The sequence below is a fragment of the Haliotis cracherodii genome, unplaced genomic scaffold, assembly GCF_022045235.1.
Source record: "Haliotis cracherodii isolate W230 unplaced genomic scaffold, xgHalCrac1.p SCAF_2, whole genome shotgun sequence".
Lineage (NCBI taxonomy): Eukaryota > Metazoa > Mollusca > Gastropoda > Lepetellida > Haliotidae > Haliotis > Haliotis cracherodii.
Genome location: NW_027266275.1, coordinates 25,024,193 through 25,044,454, shown reverse-complemented (window position 1 = coordinate 25,044,454; position 20,262 = coordinate 25,024,193). Strand labels below are relative to the sequence as shown.

At 36.5% G+C, this 20,262-nt stretch overlaps 1 protein-coding gene across 2 annotated transcripts in view; it reads right to left on the bottom strand.

Annotated features, from left to right (window-relative positions):
• The window catches only part of LOC139467873 (uncharacterized), a 19,993-nt gene extending 1,275 nt beyond the window's left edge, over window positions 1-18,718 (bottom strand). The window contains exons 1-7 of one of the 2 annotated variants that reach the window (XM_071249392.1): window positions 18,614-18,718; window positions 15,753-15,788; window positions 2,356-2,449; window positions 2,108-2,173; window positions 1,574-1,729; window positions 810-935; window positions 1-118 (exon numbers count right to left, since the gene is read on the bottom strand). The exon at window positions 1-118 is cut by the window's left edge and continues 1,275 nt beyond it. In XM_071249392.1, the coding sequence (XP_071105493.1) occupies window positions 1-118; window positions 810-935; window positions 1,574-1,729; window positions 2,108-2,173; window positions 2,356-2,440 (551 nt within the window). In that variant the 5' untranslated portion in view covers window positions 2,441-2,449; window positions 15,753-15,788; window positions 18,614-18,718. Of the gene's footprint in view, window positions 119-809; window positions 936-1,573; window positions 1,730-2,107; window positions 2,174-2,355; window positions 2,450-8,335; window positions 8,416-15,752; window positions 15,789-18,613 lie in introns of those variants that run through there. The other variant, XM_071249391.1, reaches the window with a different exon arrangement.
• Window positions 18,719-20,262: the final 1,544 nt, after the last annotated feature.

Sequence of the window (20,262 nt, the reverse complement as noted above, 5' to 3'; positions counted from 1 at the left end):
CCATCCAACTTTATAATAAGGTAGAGAAAGAGGAAGAATATTGAGGTTGTGGCTACCAGTAATTCTACCACCAGAATTGCCTGACACAGTATGCCAAGGCGAAGGGCCACAGGAAGATCTGAATAAAAATAGAATACTACAGAGGAAGTGAGTACAATGATTGTTGTGACATTATCAAGTTATCAAGTATTAATATTCACAATTTTGGCAAGCGATATAGTCATGACATAGTCGGAATCGTACAATCGACTCTGCTTTGGCAGATGTTTCTGATGAATATCGAAAGGATTTTGTCGTTTTTGTTTTAAGTTACATTTTGTAATGCAGCCTTTACGAAAAAGAATGGTTACAGGAGGAAAATAATAGCTGTCACATATTTGGGAGAAAAGGAGGATGGACATGTGGGTCTTCTATCATGGTAAATACATGTGACAAAACAAAAGCGACAAATTGCATTTCATAATCTTAAGAAATCACTTTGTACGATTCCGACAAATTTATGAGTCACTATCAAATAGTGATGATACCAGGTGTTCACGAAAAGGTGAGCGTATCCTGCTCCACCGGTGGCACCCGTCACAAATACATACAAAGGCAAGTAATTGTTCACCTGAAAAAAAACGCTATGAAATACCTTCCACATGTCTACCATAAAACTTTAGAAATCTTGGCTAAGCCATTCATAAAACATTCCCAAGAAATACATACACTTCTTATATTATATGATTTATATGACGAACTTGTCAAAATTCCATGACAATTAATAACACAGTACTACAGTTATAATGTTGCATGTATGTCTCTCATACCTTGATTTGAAATGCTGGGGACACTGTCCATTGCCCGAGTGACCGCAAAGACAGAATATGTAAATAACCGATGACATGATCCTTCCTGAATAGATCTGAGACACACCACACAGGCTGCACCACTACCTAGAAAGAACACTGTTGTTGTAACTTAGAGAACAAACCCGATTTCCGGAGGTGTGTGTGTGTGTGTGTATTAAAAACATATAATCAAACCCTGTGTTCTGAAAAAATACATATGCCTCGCATTGAAGGAAAGAAAATAATGTGCAAACTATATTAAAGTGCAACCTCCCCCATCCCCACCCCAGCCTCCTCAACCATCCCCATATCCAATAAAAATAAAATGGTTATTCTCTTCATGTGAATCATTATCAACTGCTTTGTCTTTAGGTGACGATTTAATGGAGCTCTGATAACCTGAACTCTGTAAAAGTCTTCCCTTAATATTTATGACAAATATTTGTCATCACTCATTGCATTAAGCGATTCCTACGCATACACAGCTTGAATTGCTATACTAATACCCCACATTGTATATACTTCGACATGAAAATGTATCACTAGTGAACAGCATTAGACATTTTGTTAGTTGTAGCATATATCTCATGATTACCGTCGCTTATTGGCAATGCGACTTTAAACTATAATTCACTTCATTGTTCCGAAAGAGTTTGGATTTGTTCTGAATTACATTGTGTGATCTATAAGTCACTACAGATTATTAAAAGTAACGTCTTCCTGAGTATATCTGCTTTCCTTACCTAGCCATGTACACAACCATGGTATATGTACAGGAACTGGGCACTGCTGCAGTTCCCGCCAGTATGCGGCGTCGTCTGTCCCACACACGTCTGCTGCTCCTTGTGGTTCGACCAAGCTACACATTGGAAGTCTGGGCTCTAGTGAGAAACTTATACCTGGAGGGGGTTATGCACAAACACCTCATCAGTAATCATGCGACCTAGTTTGCATTAGGGACTGGGAAAATGTATACCGTCTGACGCTGATTTACCGATGCACTACTTAATTGCTACTTTTCTTTCAAAATACGGCACAACTTATTGCAAGTAAAACTATTTCGCCATTTTGCTCTTTTTTGGGTGACAATTTCCTTGAAATAGGACATGGTTCTTTAAATATGTAGGTCATGCTTTGACGATTACAAGTGGTTTGTAAAGCCAACTGGTAAAGGTGTTTCTGAACCCATTCCTTAGAAATAGGTGATTGGTTCCTAAGATGTGATCATTGTGATATCTATTTAGTTATTGTTATCTTGTGTTTTGATCAGAACACACCTTTCATGGCCTCCCTAGTCGCCTCATCATGAGAGGGGCATACATCTCTATCAAACAGCCCAGCAACTGAAACATAATCAAATGTCAACTATTAAGATACATGTAAAATGTGTAACGTTTTGTGTGTATTTTTTTAATTTGACTGCAGAACGTTATACACATTGGTGAATGTGTTTGATTGATGAGGGAAGGGTGCATTAAACCTGTTCCAACAATGATCATAACGAAGTTGATGTGTCTCATCTTACCAGTAATATCATGCTCTCCAGAATATTCCAGACATCCAATAAGGCCAGGTATTGCCAGAAAGTATATCATGATTCGGGCAAACATTGTACGCTTCTGAAAATAACATGGCACTCTTTTAACAATGAGATAATGAGAAAGTATGTTTACGCCGCAGTCAGCAATATTGTAAGGCCCTGTTGAAAAGTTGCGGAATTCTTTCGCAAATGCTTGAGACGGTAGTCGAAATAAAAATAAAAATATATAATTTATTAGGTAAAATGTAGGGTCTGTAGAAAATTTCAGATTCTGTATTTCACATTGGTTATTGTTAGGATTGGCGGATCCATTTACCAAATAATCCATATCAAAATGACTAGCAATAGCACTTTTCGAGAATATGTTTGGTAGATTTGTATGTGTGCAGGTAATCAGAATATACATTACACTGTATACTATATCTACAATAACATCCATCGGTGACAACACCATACTACAGTACAACGTTATCATAGCATTCATGTACAGATAAATCGACCACTGATCACATTTATTAACTCAATATCATTTTGCAAAATATACACACATGATAATTTCTACTCTTCTTTACGAGACCATTCATTCGTTTGGCAATTGATAGTTAGTTTTAATGCAAATTCTACAAGCAAGAAACCCGACCTTGAAGTATGTGTAAATTCTATTCATCAACTATATCTGGAAGTATTGATCCACATAAAACCAGAACGTTTTCACTATTTAACATATCAGGAACATCCCTCTGTCTGATTTACAAAAGGAACCTATGTAATAGAAAAAATGCCTTTTATTTAAAAACTCATTTTATAAAGAATTACTAAATGATAACTTCGAACCTGACAAGTTCTACTATGCTATACATTTGTTTAATATTCAGGAAAGAGTACGCAGTCATTAGTATGATTAAAATCATTACTGTTCGCTGCTCCCGAGTGATGCACCTGTTCTTTGGAAACAAAGTAGAACAATAATTAAGAAATATTGATACATTGTCGGTGCTTGTACTTCTATTTGTAAATTCCAAATAATACAGTGTCTGAAACCTTGAAACCTTGAAACCTTGCCACAGATATGAATGCTTTTGCAGATCGCCACACAACTTAAATATCTTTATTCACTGAACCTATATTTGCTATGAACGACGAAAACGGATCAAGTGTCAATGCCATAACACTTATGATTGTCTTCATGATTGTGAAGTAGTGAAGTGTATTGGTCATGTATGCCCAGTTGCAGGGCTATCCTGATGAGTTCCCATTGGTAGCAATGTTCATTTGATAAACAAAATTATTTTCATTGGTTAAAATAATTAGTGGTCAGTAACCACTTTTTAACTTTTTAAAATTCTTTTGGATATGCTTGTCAGTATATGTGTAAACATTTTACTTTATATGTTTGTTTGTTTGTTTGTTGTTTAACGCCGCACTCGTCAATATTCCAGCTATATGACTGTGGTCTGTAAATGATCGAGTCTGGACCAGACAATCCAGTGATTGAAAACATGAGCATCGATCCACGCAATTGGGATCGATGACATGCATCAACCAAGTCAGCGAGCCTGACCACTCGACCCCGTTAGTCGCCTCTAACGACAGGCACAGTCGCCCTTTACGGCAAGCATGTGCTTTATATGATGCTTAATATGATTCTGGTGCCAATGTTCAAAATAATCCGAGACAAGACATGTTCACGAACATAAAATTGTGACTCTTATGTCTTTTCACGTGCGGAATTGATTCAAAGAGGTTATTAGCTATTGTTTCATTGCCGTTTCCGTTTTCAGTCATGTCGACGTCACGTTGTACCCTGGTATTCTCAGCATTTGGAGTGAGTTTTAATATAATCACGGCGTGTCTGCTTGATTTGAGAGAAAAGACAACGACCCACGAGCCTGAATGCAACTGACATATCTAGTAACATAATTCCTGGGATTCGAACCCACGATCATAAACTACTTGCACGAGTAAGGAACAGGAGCCCGCAGAGCGAATTGCAGAGCATTAGATGACTGGGTCACTAAATTTGAATTGCAGAGCATTAGATGACTGGGTCACTGAATTTGAACTGCAGAGCATTAGATGGCTGGGTCACTTAATTTGAATTGCAGAGCATTAGATGACTGGGTCACTTAATTTGAATTGCAGAGCATTAGATGACTGGGTCAATGAATTTAAATTGCAGAGCATTAGATGACTGGGTCACTAAATTTGAACTGCACGTAAAAGCAAATGAACAAAAGTCAGCAACATATTCTGTAACGGCCTCCTCAGACCTGGATGAAACCATATAATAGACTCATTCAAATCACGTGTGGTGCGAGGGCTTTGAAACTCCAAATTTATTCACACTGCTTTTTTAAATTCATTTCAATGTCCAATATAAAGACCTTGTGGATTGTGGCGGTTGAAATGAATTTTTAAGCTTAATCTCAGACCAGAAAATACATTCAGTCAGTATGAGCAATAAGGAAAAGGAAACTACAACGCAACGGATGCATGCATTATCTTTATGAAATGGCAACCGAAGTCAAATATGACTCAAGTGAATATAATCATTGAGCAAGGGGCCCCTCAGAGACTCTGTGACAAGTAAGAATAATTTAAAGATTATTATCTTAACAGTCAATCTGAAGAAACCGTGGCGATGCAAATATATTTTATCACCTTGCAACAAAGTATCAATTAAGTTCACGTTTTTCTTTGCAGATTTTAGGAAAGTGTATCAGATCTTAAAGCAGTCTATGTTATAGATGTAGGAAGTGAAGGGCTAGCTGACTGTATTGATATTTGCATGCTGTATGAATTTGTTGAGTTTTATGATGTACGAGTATGCATATAATCAATAAATGTTGTCATATGAATGTGTCTAGTATTATGAAGTACGTGTACATATTGTCATATGATATCGAAGGTATTTTTTGGCTTTTATGAAGTGTTTCCTCCTTAGATGTATATATTTCACTTTCTGTGACTTCCCAATATCATTCAGCGAATACTTTATAATAAATTATCTGTTCCAATATACAACTATTGACACCGTTCTAGTCGAGAACAAAACATTTATCTGGCTACACCAACACTGCCATGTACCCTCGTAACGTATACTGAAATGCGGGCTTCTCTGAAACAGGAAATGAATTGACAGAGAAAGTTGACATTCTGTTATATTTAAATTATAAGATTTAAAATAGTTTTGTATGGCAGTTAATACCGGTATGCAATATATACCATGTAAGATTATTCAAGGAAATGTGTTATTCAAGGGAATTTGAAACGGCATTATCGACATATAGTTTTGGCAGTCGCTTGCGCTGTCATTTAATTTACTATTATCAAACTGTATTGAGTATTTGTAGGGCACGGGTCTTCTGGTACTAGCGAAATACAATACATGCGAAAACAATAGAGAATACAACGTATACTTTAACATAAGTACATGTTATCAAAGTTGAAATATTTCGATTTTATGTAACTTTGCCTAAGATGGCTATAAGCTGGACAAATTAACAAAAAAGTGATATTCATTTTCGATATGGTTCAAGGTACGAACTTTATTTTTTCTTAATTTGCGAGGAATATTAAAATGGCGACTACGTTCAATTTCTAAATTGTGAGAACTAAACCGAAAGCGGGTCAATTTGATCCTTATTTTATTTACAGTAACATGAAATAAATGTTTTAAACTGTACATAATAAGCCATTTTGGGACTTTCGAATAAATCAACCAAACCTGTAAAATGTAACTTGTTTACAAATACGGTTATGTTACCATATGTTTGAAAGAGCCAGACATCACCAAATACTAATCCAAAAAGTTTTAAGATTCGTTCCCCCATTTACATGGCTTTCTTCATCGTACCATCGGAACATGTTATACTTTGGGGGGGGGGGGGGGGGGGGGGGGGATAAACGGGATTCCTGCATATTTATAAAGGATATCCAATGCTTGACACATTTCAAAACAGCAAGCAACTGAATAGAATTTCTTCCACACTCGATTACATCCCATAATTTGAAGTTGACAACTTTACATTTTAGAAACGTTTACAGGCATACAATAGAACTTTTTCTAATGGATCTATATCACCGAATCCTCAAAGTTCAGCCCAGCGTAAAAGTATTGGTGCTAACTTTGCATCAAATAATTTGAAGTAAATGCGAGACTAGTATGGTTTCAATGAGTGTTTGCTGATTAACAAGACCATGACATGGTTTCTTGCCTGAATTGCAATGTTATTTAAAGCTTTCGACCACAGTAGTCTATTGCTAAAATACATGCCAAGATAACTGCTTCCAGTAACTACAGACTATTTTTTAAACAAATCTACAGTGTTACCTGTTACCTTTGTTGAGGAAATGGACCACTTAACGGAATGCAGACTACATATATTCCAACATAAACAACAAAAGTAGCAAACCTGTCATATAACAGTTCTCGTCACGAATAAATCAGAATTGATAGACTGTCACACATGTCTGTGTATAATCATTATTACTAAATTCTTTATTCAAAAATAAATTATGTAATGTTATAATCGCCATTCTTTAAATTTGTATCTAGACTCAAATTCTATATCAATAAACAACATTAACATTCACAATAACAACACATTTCAGAACATACATACGAACAAAACAGCATTAACAGCAGAGCTTAGTCTGCTTCATTGTATAACATGACTACAATGATCCGGGGTAGAATAGGTCTTCAGCAACCCATGCTTGCTGTAAAAGGCGACTATCCTTGTCGTAAAAGGCGACTAACGGGATCGGGTGTCAGGCTCGCTGACTTGGTTGATGCATGTCATCGATCCCAAATGCGTGGATCGATGCTCATGACATCAATCACTGGATTGTCTGGTCCAGACTCGATTATTTACAGACCGCCGTCATATAGCTGGAATATTGCTGAGTGTGGCGTAAAACAACAAACCAACCAACCAACCAACATAACTAAAACCAAAGTGGACCTGGTAGTAAAAAGCTATATTTGTTAAGATGGTGGTCTCTACTTACTGTAAAATAAAACATGTTCTCTAGCAAACAAACTAATGGTGACATGACGTTAACATCAACACTCTTTCTAAGGGCAAATAATGATATATCGGTGTTGATGTTCCAACTTTTTAACCTAGTCTTGTTGAAAATGGTAGAATAAACAACCCAACGATTAAAACACCATATCAACAGGAAAACTGTTATCACTGGGACACATTAGTATTTTGTTGTTCTTATAGTGGTGAATATGTACTATTATAAAGAGTTATATTAAGCCTCAAGAAGAGATGGGCCCTAGGGTCGCTTCATGTCATCCGAAAAAATGATTAAATGTTAAATTAATACACACAAAGAGCCCCTTCTCTGGGAAAAACTAACCCAGATTTGATAAGTATCTCTTAGATAAGCTAACTTCAGTAGTTTCTGACACTATGTAAAATAACATGGATGAAGGTTATAAGTGTATGGGCTCAAAAATATCAAAAAATGTAGCAACTGATGTTACTCTGGAAAAAAACAATTTATGGCACCAATTCGAGCCCAGTCTTGATAATTATCTCTTAGATTGGCTTGCAAACTTCCATAGATGTAACTTCTCTAGTTTCTGAGAAACAGTGTCTCCACTGCGCACACTGTGCACCAAATAAATAACATGGACCAAGGGCCGTAACTAGGTAATTAAGGCAATCAATTTTTTATCTCAGTCCTCGAACGGACGGAAGGACGGACGGACTGATGGACGCACTCCGTTCCAATATCTCCCGCCCCACTTCGAGGCGGGGGATGATACAGACTAGACTAGACTAGGCTGGTAACGAAGGGAGAATATGAACACGGAAGCAATGATGTAATTCGATTAGATGAAGCCGGTTAATAAATAACAAGTCTTGTAAAAACAGGAAATATACATGTATGCGAGGATATACAGTGTATGTTGAGGCCTTTTCAAGACTAACTTCAGATATCATACTTGCAATAAAGTAATGTGTCTTTCCTCAGTCAAACCAACTTTCCGCCAAGAATTTGCAGCAACGCCACGTCATACATTAAAACTATCAAAAACTAGGCTCTTTTTCAGTATAAAAACGGATCTAGATCCTTACAGATTCTGTGCTTACCTAGGAAGTTTGGTTCAACCTATGATTTACATTTAAAAGGTTTAACTTCTTCATTCGGCTCCACTCGGTTGAAATAACAACATTACACGGGTTCGAGATCAGTCTGTTTTCGTTTTTATTGTATACATATTTAGTATCAACCAGGAAGTACATGACTAAAATTAGTTGTTGGAAGTTTAAGCGGGTTTGTTTCTTACTTTATCAAGCTTATGTATTGGTTATATGATAAATACGTTGGTTTTCATCTGTTTCATTCAATCAGACATGTTTACAGGGCAGTTGTTTTTCTTACGCGTTGCACTTGACATAAAATAGATAGGAGGGCCTGTAACAGCGTACGATATGGGGGTCAATGACAGGAGTGCATGACTATTATATGTACCTTGTTAGAATATTATGTGGAAATGTAAACACGGTCTATTCAATCCATCATGAGGTAAGATCTTATAAAAGGTTATTTGGCCAAAAGCTCTATGACCAGAAAACAGTTCGGTCATTCGAACTAATGAATCGATTTCTTAAGTGTGTTCACAAATTTCATGTAATGTCATACACTAGCAATCAGCGTTTTAATCGCCCCCGAGGGGTAGTGGATATAGTGTCTGCCCGGAGAACGGAAACCATGAATAGGACAAAAGAGGGACTGGTTGGCTCGGAGGACGACTCAGTATACTGTGTCTGAGTAGGGTATTCATGTACAACTGTGGAATTGTATCTTAGTGGGCGAGCACGATAAAACCGGCATAAGTGCGAGTTAGTAAAAGCGGCCAAACTCACACGTGCATGCATGTCGTTTAATGAGTGAAAAAATCATGAACGCTACGTAAACAATGCCATCTCACCTCATATATTAAAGTTCTTTAATCAACAACAACAACAACACAGCTACAATGGATATATCATTTATCAACTGTAACCTACAACATGTATGATAAAGTAACATTTACATGTTCCCAACTCATGTTCTTGTTCTTTTTTGTTATATGATATACTTTTATATACTTACAGACAGACATATTTCCCTCAAGCTATATTTGGCTCTGGTTCTGGTCATGTACACAAGCCACATACATGTAGGACGTTTCACGTAAAATATAATTACAATACATTATTATTTTTACAGTATAAAGTTCAGAACTTCGTCGAGCATAGACAATAGATATTAAAGTTAATTGCTGTTTCTTAAAATCAAAGATTCTTAGACACATTTGGCTAAATGTCTTTGGCAACCAGTATTATCAGATTTAAATAACTGAACAAGATTCCCATGCTGCTGCACATTACTGGTTTATCCTTTTCACCAAGAATCAATTTACAAAATGCGCGATGTACTCTCTCAATACAATCAGTATTTTTCTATCCCCATACTTCACCCATAATGTAAGCCTGGAAACAACCATGTGTCAAATACTTTAAGAGAAGATTTCACATCTACATGCCTTTATTCCCTATCTGATAATATTTTGACAGCTGGACTAAACCTACCATGTGACACCATCAAATATCCCAAATAATTAAACTGTTTTACTATTTCTAGTGAAACTGGTTCATATACAAATTGTATGTTTGATGGTTCATATCATTTTCTGAAAATTACAACTTTAGTTTTGTCAATATTACTTACTTACTTACTTACTTACTTACTTACTTACTTACTTACTTACTTACTTACTTACTTACTTACTTACTTACTTACTTACTTACTTACTTACTTACTTACTTACTTACTTACTTACTTACTTACTTACTTACTTACTTACTTACTTACTTACTTAGGATATTTAACGTGCGCTTTCCGACTGATGCGTATTTCGCACACGGGCCCCGAAAGTTTCCGAAAGGGGCGAAAGTGGTCTCTGCAACCCAAGAGGGGGGTTTAGAGGTTGCTTCTATAGAATTTGGGAATTTTGAGATTTGGAATAGATGCCGATGGGTTTGGGGAGGAGAACTAAGGGAGCTGGGTATGGTGGATGTTTGTTTGTTTATGTGATTTTGATTTGGTAGGTTATTGTGTTTTTAGATGCGTTTTATTAGATCCTTTTTTATTAAGAATACGCCTAAGGCCTTGAAGTTTTCTAGTTTATTTTGTGGGTTTAGTATTGCTTCTAGAGTGAGAGCCTTGTTTAGATTGAGGGTGGTTTGTAATGCGGTTCGATGTGTTAGGTAGTGTGTGCAGTGGATGAGTGCGTGTTCTGGGGTTTCTGGTTGTTTGCAGTGTGGGCAGTTACCTGTAGTGTTTTTTTTTTTTAAATTTTAGATGGTTATTTAGGTTGGTGTTTCCTGTTTGGGGTTTAGTGATTACTCTGTCGATTTGTTTTGATGGATGGAGAATGTTTGGTTTGGTTAGTGGTTTGCTGAGCACTTTTTTGATTTGGCTATTTGAGTTTAGATATAGGTTATGCCATTTTTTGTGATTTTTTGCTTGTTTACACTTTTAATTTCTGATTTTGAGATGGGTAAGTTTAAGCTTATTTCTGGGATTTTGAGGGGTAGTTTAGCTGCTTTATCGGCGTTTTCATTACCGTATATTCCTACGTCGGCGGGTATCCACAAGAAGGTTATTTGTTTGCCTGCCTTAGTTAGGTCGTTTGAAAAAATATTATTATTTGATTTATTAATTTAGGTCGGTTTTTGGTATTTTTGTTTTGGAGGGCTTGCAGTCCACTTAGGGAGTCGGTAAGTATTAGGATTTTTTTTTGTGGTTTTTGGATTCTTGATTATGGAGGGCTGAGGCCATGCCCATTAGTTCTGCCGTGAATATTGATTGGTTGTTTGGGAGTCGGAAGGATTGTGTGGTTTTAGTTGGTTGTGTGGTATGGACTCCGAAACCTGTGTGTTTGGAGGTCGGATCTGAGGATCCGTCCGTTGTCAATATTTACAGTGAGCCCCCATTTATTACAGTAATGACGCCGTGTTATGACTGGAATACTGTTAAAAGCGGCGTTAAACACACAACTTACTCACTGTTACAGTAATGACGCCGTGTTATGACTGGAATACTGTTAAAGGTAGCGTTAAACACAACTCACTCACTCACTGTTACAGTAATGACGCCGTGTTATGACTGGGATACTGTTAAAAGCGTTGTTAAACACAACTCACTCACTCACTGTTACAGTAATGACGCCGTGTTATGACTGGGATACTATTAAAAGCGGCGTTAAACACAACTCACTCACTCACACACTGTTACAGTAATGAGCAACATTGTCATTGCTGAGCAACAGCAGTTTTACTGATTATGATTATGTCATCAGCAAAGAAGAATAAAAATAACATAAGATTACTTATGTCCGTGCTAGATTTTACATGTTTTTGCAAATCCCGATCTAAATCTTCAATTACGAACGAAAATAAAAGTGGATGCCTACAATGCATCTACTCAAATTATACAAGCACCACAGATGTTGAGTAGTCCAACTTATGCATCCTCTTCACAGAGAGTATTCATTAGTAACACTTCAGAAAATAATTTTAATAGGATATATTATTCACTGTGTGCGTTTCTTTGACTAGAAGAGATTGAAACTATTGCCTGTCGATCTTAAGACAAAATTTCGTATGAAAGGGGCATCTTATATTCAATTCCACGTTTCTTCCACGAGATTAATACCGCCACTGAGATTTCTTTCGAAAAAGACAACAAACATAATGCCTTTCCTTTTGGTATCATTTATTTGTGTCTTTATCTTTTAAACATGTAATACTCTTTGAGTGTTCAAGCAAATGCATTGCAAATGCATTGCAAATGCATTGCGGATACTGGAATATACAACATACAATGTCAAGACATTTTACCATTGAGTAAACCCTTATAGTAACCACTGGTTCTATAAACATGTCACATAAAAGTGCTTGTCGTACATTGACGTATGTACAATACATCTGTTGTTATTAGTATGAATTATGAATATTGAAAAAGTTATTGTGGTGGAAGACAAACTATAGTTACATATGTATATGTTTTAATATCGCTGATACGTTTGGTTAAGCATTATTCATGCTAATTTGTCAAAAATGAAAGCAAATGACGTTTACTGAGAAAATAATATGTGAAATGCTGGAATTCCTTGTATATGACATCGATGAGAAATCTGGGGATAGGCCATGTAGGAAAGAAGTAGGCATCCCCATAGTCATCTCTTTGGTGATTTGTTTCTTCATGAACACGTGTTCATTCTGCTCGGATTGGCAAAATCAATACAAGGGGATTTGGCCTCGAAGTTTAACTGATGCTTCAACTAAATTGATGATCTGATGTCTTAAATAAAGATGAAACAGTCAGTACCCTTCCACTGATTTGCTCCACTGAACTGGAAATAGAAGAGACCGGTGAAACCGCCTCATCTGTTACATTTTTAGATCTTTGCATAACTAACCACAAGACTCTATGACAAGAGAGCAAACTTTTGCAAAATTTCGAGCAATACTCAACCAAATCCAGCATTTATCAAAATACGTTCTAACTCACATGAGATCAAATCAAAACTCAACGCAATGTACACAATTTCTAAGAAATGTCCATGGTCTAAATGCAACAAATAAGAAAATGACAAAATCAACGATCTTTTGCCTATGTAGAATTCACGTTCACAACATCAAAAGATATTTTGACAAATTTGATTAGTCACCTTACATATATAACGTAAAACATGGATCATAATTGAAAAGAACTGTGAGTAGGGTAAGATTTTACCTCAGACATCTGTGGGTCTTTGTAGTTGTAACAAGTTTAAAGCAATATTAGGTTGAAATTACAGAATCAGTAAGTTATACTGAGCTGCAAGTAACACGGGTACTTATCCTAAATGTTTGGTTTTATTAAGAGTACGCTTTTCAAGGATAGTTTCAAATATTAGCTTGAAACTGAAACCAATCTTCAACACGTATATCTCACCATATTACAATAAAATGATTTTTTCGCAAGTTCATGTTTAAACATGTAGTATATTATACATGCTAAGTATAGCAATCATTTGTTTATGCATGTTTTGTTATCACATTGCTGAATACGTTAAATTATATATTGATTTAACTTTTAATACCACACTAGATACATATATTAAAGTATAACGTGACCTGTTCCATGTATATACTCATGTTCAAATGTGGCATGGTATATTGGGCTAGCACTGTAAAATCGGCATACACATGTTAGTCATACATACACGTGCATGCACGTTCCTATGTAAGTGAAATAATCTTGGATGTTAAACCCCATTTCGCCACACCTCCATACGGATAGGAAATGAGTGTATGAATTATGCACGAGATACTGCACACAATAGATGTACTTAGATATAATGTGAACTATTCCATATATGTTCACTTGACACAAACAAGTGATCCAATACACACAGTTTACCTGATACACACTTGGGGTCTCATGCATACACATGTCCAACTGATACACACTTGGGAACTCATGCATACACAAGTCCACCCGATACACACTGGGAGTCTAATGGATACGCAAGTCAACCCGATACACACTCGGGATCTCCGGCATACTCACGTCCACCTGATACACACTTGGGAACTCATGCATACACACTTGGAGTCTGATGGATACACAAGTCAACCTGATACACACCTGGGATATAGTATATACACAAGTCCACTTGATACACACATAGGATCACATGCACACACAAGTTCACCCGATACAGACTTGGTATATATTGCATACACAAGTCCACCTGATACACACTTAGTGTCTAATGCATACACAAGTCCACCCAATACACACTTGGGATATATTGCATACAGACTTGGAGTCTAATGGATACACAAGTCCACCCGATACAGACTTGGGATATATTGCATACACAGTCACTGTGTAAGTAGGAGTTTCACGCAAATGTAACCAGCATTTCAGTAATATGACCACAAGATAGCTTATTGACAGACAGAGACATAATCGTTGCAAATCCTGAATTCGAAGTTACGGTGCCGGAAGGTTTATGTTTCACTGTTCCATGTATATACTCATGTTCAAATGTGGCATGGTATGTTGGGCTAGCACTGTAAAATCGGCATACACATGTTAGTCATACATACACGTGCATGCACGTTCCTATGTGCCATGAACTCTAATGCAGGCGTTGATAGGAATCATTTTACCTTTTTGACTATTTTGACTATTACGCCCAGTGGAATCAGTTGCTGCAGATAATTGAGACTGACTGTTCTGACAGCTGACGTTTATATTTCAGGATGCTTCTACTGTATCTACTCAAATGCTGGTAACAATACAATTCCTCAAATAGTGAGATGTTAATCAAATACGTTCAAAACGCAGACTGCACGTGTATGTAACATGCACAAAATGCATTTAAATAGGGTCTGTTATTTATTGTTTTCGTTTCTTTGACTAGAAGAGTTACGAAACTATTGACCTTTAATTTTTCATCTAAAAGGACGTCTACTATAATGACATCAGTACCACCACCATGAAAAAGACGACAAACATAATACTTTTCAAACTGGTACTCATACCATTTATTTGTGTATACTTCATTTAGACCAGTAATAATTGTTAAGTGTTTAAGTAAATTCATTGCGGATACTGGTCATACATGCAATGAAAATAAAACAAATAACGTCAACACATTTTTAACATTGACAGAAAACACTATTCAATGTCATGGTAAAAGACACATGTACAATACATTTGTTGGTATTACGATGAATTATTGTAGAAATATTAAAATAGTCACTGTGGTGGAAGACAACCTATTTTAAATGTGCATGTTTTAAAATCGCCTACACGTTTGGCTACATATTGTTAATTTTCAAAGGTTCAGGACTATTTGTCATAAATGAAAGCAATATGCAATATGAAGTCAAATAATGCTGAATTCCTCATAGGTAACACCGATAAGAAATGTGGGTCTGGGTCATGTAGCAAGAAGTAGGCATCCCCATGGACACGAATTGTGTTCCCATTATTGACGATTTGTCTCTTCATGCATACTAGTCAGACTTTCTTTTCGGATTGGCAAAATCACAACAAGGTAATTTGGTCCAGAAGTTTAACTTAAGCTTCAGCTATATGGATGGTCTGATACTGTTAATTCCCCAGATTTGACCACTTAAACTAGACAAAAGAAGAAACCAGTGAAACCACCTCGTCTGTTTCATATTTAGATCTTTGAATATAGATGCAGAGTGACATACAGATACCCACAAGACTGTATAACATGAGGGTCAACTTTTCCTGTTTGTCAATCAATACTCCAGCATTTATTAAAATACGTTCAAACTCACATGAGATCATATCCAAACACGGCATGTATATATTTTCTGAAAATAAAGAAAATACAGTTCATGGTATAAATGAGAAATATTTTAAAAATGAAAACATTTTGCTTATGTAAAATTCCTGTTCACAACATCATATGAATTTGACAAGTTTGATTTGACATTTTCTATTAAACACGTAATACGTGGATCATAACTGTCTTACTAGTGTACGATTTTAGGCATCTGTAGGTGTTCGTGACTGTAACATATTTTTAAAGTCATATTTGGGACCTTCGACCATTTGATATTCTGTAGAGGGCTGGAATTTTGTATGAAGACTAGATATTTTTCGGCTGCATCTGCCAAACCGGATGTGTTTTAAATTATACTGTGAGCCTACACATTTTATATATAAAAAAGTATCCTTATCAAAGGTATCTTTGTGGCAGCAAATTGTTTTCAATAGTCAGAAGCATAAATACTTTTTTCAAGCCTTTTTAGGGACAAAGTATTTTTCTCGATCAAACCCAGCACCCGCCCATACCGGATGTGTTTTAATTTATACTGTGAGCCTACACATTTTATATATAAAAAAGTATCTTCATCAAAGGTATTTTTGTGGCAGCAAATTGTTTTCAATAGTCAGAAGCATAAATACCTTTTTTCAAGCCTTTTTAGGAACAAAGTATTTTTCTCGATAAAACCCAGCACCCGCCCATAACATACAAATAAAACTATTATTTAAAAAAAACTGTTGCCATTTTGTCACAGGTACATGTTTAACAATGCAGTATGACACACGTGCCAATATATCAGTTTATTATGTAAGTATGGTGTTAAACTACTCTAGATACGTATATACACCTACCAACAACTAACTACTGTGAAATGCCAAATATATATGTTAACTTGACACATACAATAATGACATAACATAACGCACATACAAGTTCACCTGACACACATACGTTTTCTCATACATTTAGAAGAATGAGTACAAATATGTGACTTAATTCTCATTGCACGATTCCGACTATTTCATAAGCATGTGCTTATGAATCATGCACTAGATACAACACGAAATGCATATACTAAAACAGAAGGTGAACCACATGATACAAACATGGGATCTAATACATGCATACACCAGTGTACCTGACAGACACTTGGTCCACCTTGCAAACAAATGGCATCTCATGTATATACAAGTAAACCTGGCTCACACATGGCATCTAATGCATGCACACGTCCACCTTGCATACAAATGGGTTCTTGTGTATACGCACTTCCACCTGAAACACACATGGGGACTCATGCATACACAAGTCCACCTCATACATACAAGGGTTATAATGCATTCACAAGTCCACCCTATACATACATGGGTTATAATGCATATACAAGTCCACCTCATACATACATGGGCTATAATGCATATACAAGTCCACCTGAAACACACTTGGGGTCGCATGCATACACAAGTCCACCTCATACGTACATGGGATATAATGCATTTACAAGTCCACCTCATACATACATGGGATATAATGCATACACAAGTCCACCTCATACATACATGGGATATAGTGCATTCACAAGTCCACCTCATACATACATGGGCTATAATGCATATACAAGTCCACCTGAAACACACTTGGGGTCGCATGCATACACAAGTCCACCTCATACATACATGGGATATAATGCATTCACAAACCCACCTCATACATACATGGGATATAATGCATATACAAGTCCACCTGAAACACACTTGGGGTCGCATGCATACACAAGTCCACCTCATACATACAGGGGATATACATGTAATGCATTTACAAGCCCACCTCATACATACATGGGATATAATGCATTCACAAACCCACCTCATACATACATGGGATATAGTGCATTCACAAGTCCACCTGATACATACAGGGGATATAATGCATACACAAGTCCACCTCATACATACAGGGGATATAATGCATACACATGTCTACCTGATACACACTTGGGATATAATGCATACACAAGTCCACCTATTAAACACTTGTATTCTCATGCATACACAAGTGCATCTGGAACACACATGGGACCTCATGCATACACAAGTCCACCTGACATTCACTGAGTTTCTCATGCATACATAAATAGCCTGACAAAACACTGAAAATAACAAAGAGTTGGAACACACATGGTATGTCAAGCATACACAAGGGGGTTAGGGTGTGGGTGAGCTTTTCGCCCTGGTTTAAACAGTATTTCAGTTACATCACCGCAGGATAGCTTAATGACAACAAGCGTCATGATCGGTGCGAATCACGGGTTCGAACTTACGGTGCCAAAACAGTTACTTTTTCTTTGACAATACTTCTTGCTAAACAGTATGGCAGAAGTGTCCTTGTAATTGTTACTTAAATGTGGTCTTAGGTTATAGGTTTACATTTTGTAAAAGATAAATGCGGTATACAAGTATGAAAAGTGGTAAATATTCAATCAATAAACATGATCATCATATCTTATCTAATGCTTCGAACAAAACTGAGGTCTTTTCAAATTGTTTCGAGGACAACCGCATTGCAGTCTCCAGTTCCCTGCAAACGCCCATACTCCTCTGATGAGATTAACTACAATCATTGCTAAGCCAAGTGGCATGTCACAGACTATTTTCACAAGGTTTATTAACCTTATCCATACTTCAATGATCAAACAATACACTCTAACACAGACGTTGATAGGAAACATACATACACCAGCAAACAATGGTGTTATCTCCGTTGCAAGACATGCTAAGAATTCCAACCATATATGTCTTAACATTTTTAGAAGATATATGAAGAAGCCAAGGACAGTAGAGCCCCATCTGCCTGACTTCGACAAGCCACCTCTGAAGCTTCTTACAGTAAATATCTTCGCAAAACGCGGCATCTTCAACAGATGAAGCATCAGTTGTTTCACCTTCCTGCCAATGTGTGTCTGTCGTCTACACATCTGACGGTCCAGGGTGACGATGCAGAACATGAGGCCAGTGTAAAACAGGACACAGCCAGCCACCATCACTATCAACATGCTCAGTTGGCTTAGGTCACCTGCAGCCGAATAACAGACTTGACACAGTCAATCACATTAAATATAGACTGAATTGAATAATTTAAGTATAAAACATCATCATCTGAACACATACATATACCGATCATACTAATTAATAATTCATGAAAAGGGAATAACAAGATTTTGAGTGACTTTTTGCACAAGTTCATAATATATAAATATAAAGTAGAAATAGAGTTATTTATATATTAGTGTAAATAGAATGTACTTTTGTTTCTTTGTACTTACATTGTACATACTATATTTACATATAATAGATTATAGATCGAATTCTTTAATTGCATACAGAGACAGACAGACATACACATCAACTATCAAGTATTTAAAGGCATTAGGAAGCGAGGGAAGATAGACAGAGAGATTATGTTCTCTTTCGAATTCTGTACTTGTATTAAAATAATAAAGTATAGAGGGACGGACAGACAGACAGACGGATGGAGAGAAAACAAAATTATGTTTTCCTTCGAATTCTATACTTTCACTAAAGCACAAATAGATGCGGAGGTGCATTGTACCTGGCATGTGATGTTTCATTCCAAGGAAATCGAGACTGGAGAAACGTATGTCGTCCATCAAGCTCGAGCCTTGGACTGTATGTATATCCATCGTCCTGGGACCTCTGTTCCTGGAACTGTTATGCAAAACCACATTAGTTGAATAAACACACGTGTGTATACGAAGGATCAAAAGAAATACAGTAAAATACGGTCATAACGAACTCAAAGGGAGCACTCATTTCTAGTTCGTTATAACCATATATACAGCATATATACAGCAAATGGCAGGGCGAAAACAGTTCGTTATATCCGTAAGTTCGTTATAAGCGTCAAACGTTATAAGCGTGTCTTATTCACGTCCAACAAAAAACACATAAATCATACACTCATACCCACATTAATATTGTAACTGCACACTCACCCTTTTACACTCATACAATAATACAAATGTCACAGTTGATTGTTATGATCGCATCATTGAATGTGGATAACCCGACTTCACAGAAGCATATTAGTGACATTACATACATTCACACCTTCAAAGGCTGTTTGAATGTGCTTACATCATCTTTATATCACTTTAATAAGAGTTATGTAATTTGCATGTATCGTATTCCATCCATCATTGTAAACCTATATTTACATCTTGAGAAGATTGGATGCTGAAAACCAGTACAGTGTATGTTACAGGAAGGTTTATGTCACTTCTTTTTACCCTAGTCATTAGACGAATTGTGATGTGGTGAAAATAGCATGCAAAACAGGCCACATCCGATGTCAAATCATTAATGAACACCACTATTATTACTTCAAAAGTGAATGTGTTAAGGTTAGTTTCAATTTTGTTTTTGATACAGCCCTGTATATATGCAATGGAAACACGCGCCTGTGGGAGCTGTTATGTATGGCTTATTCAATCTGACTGT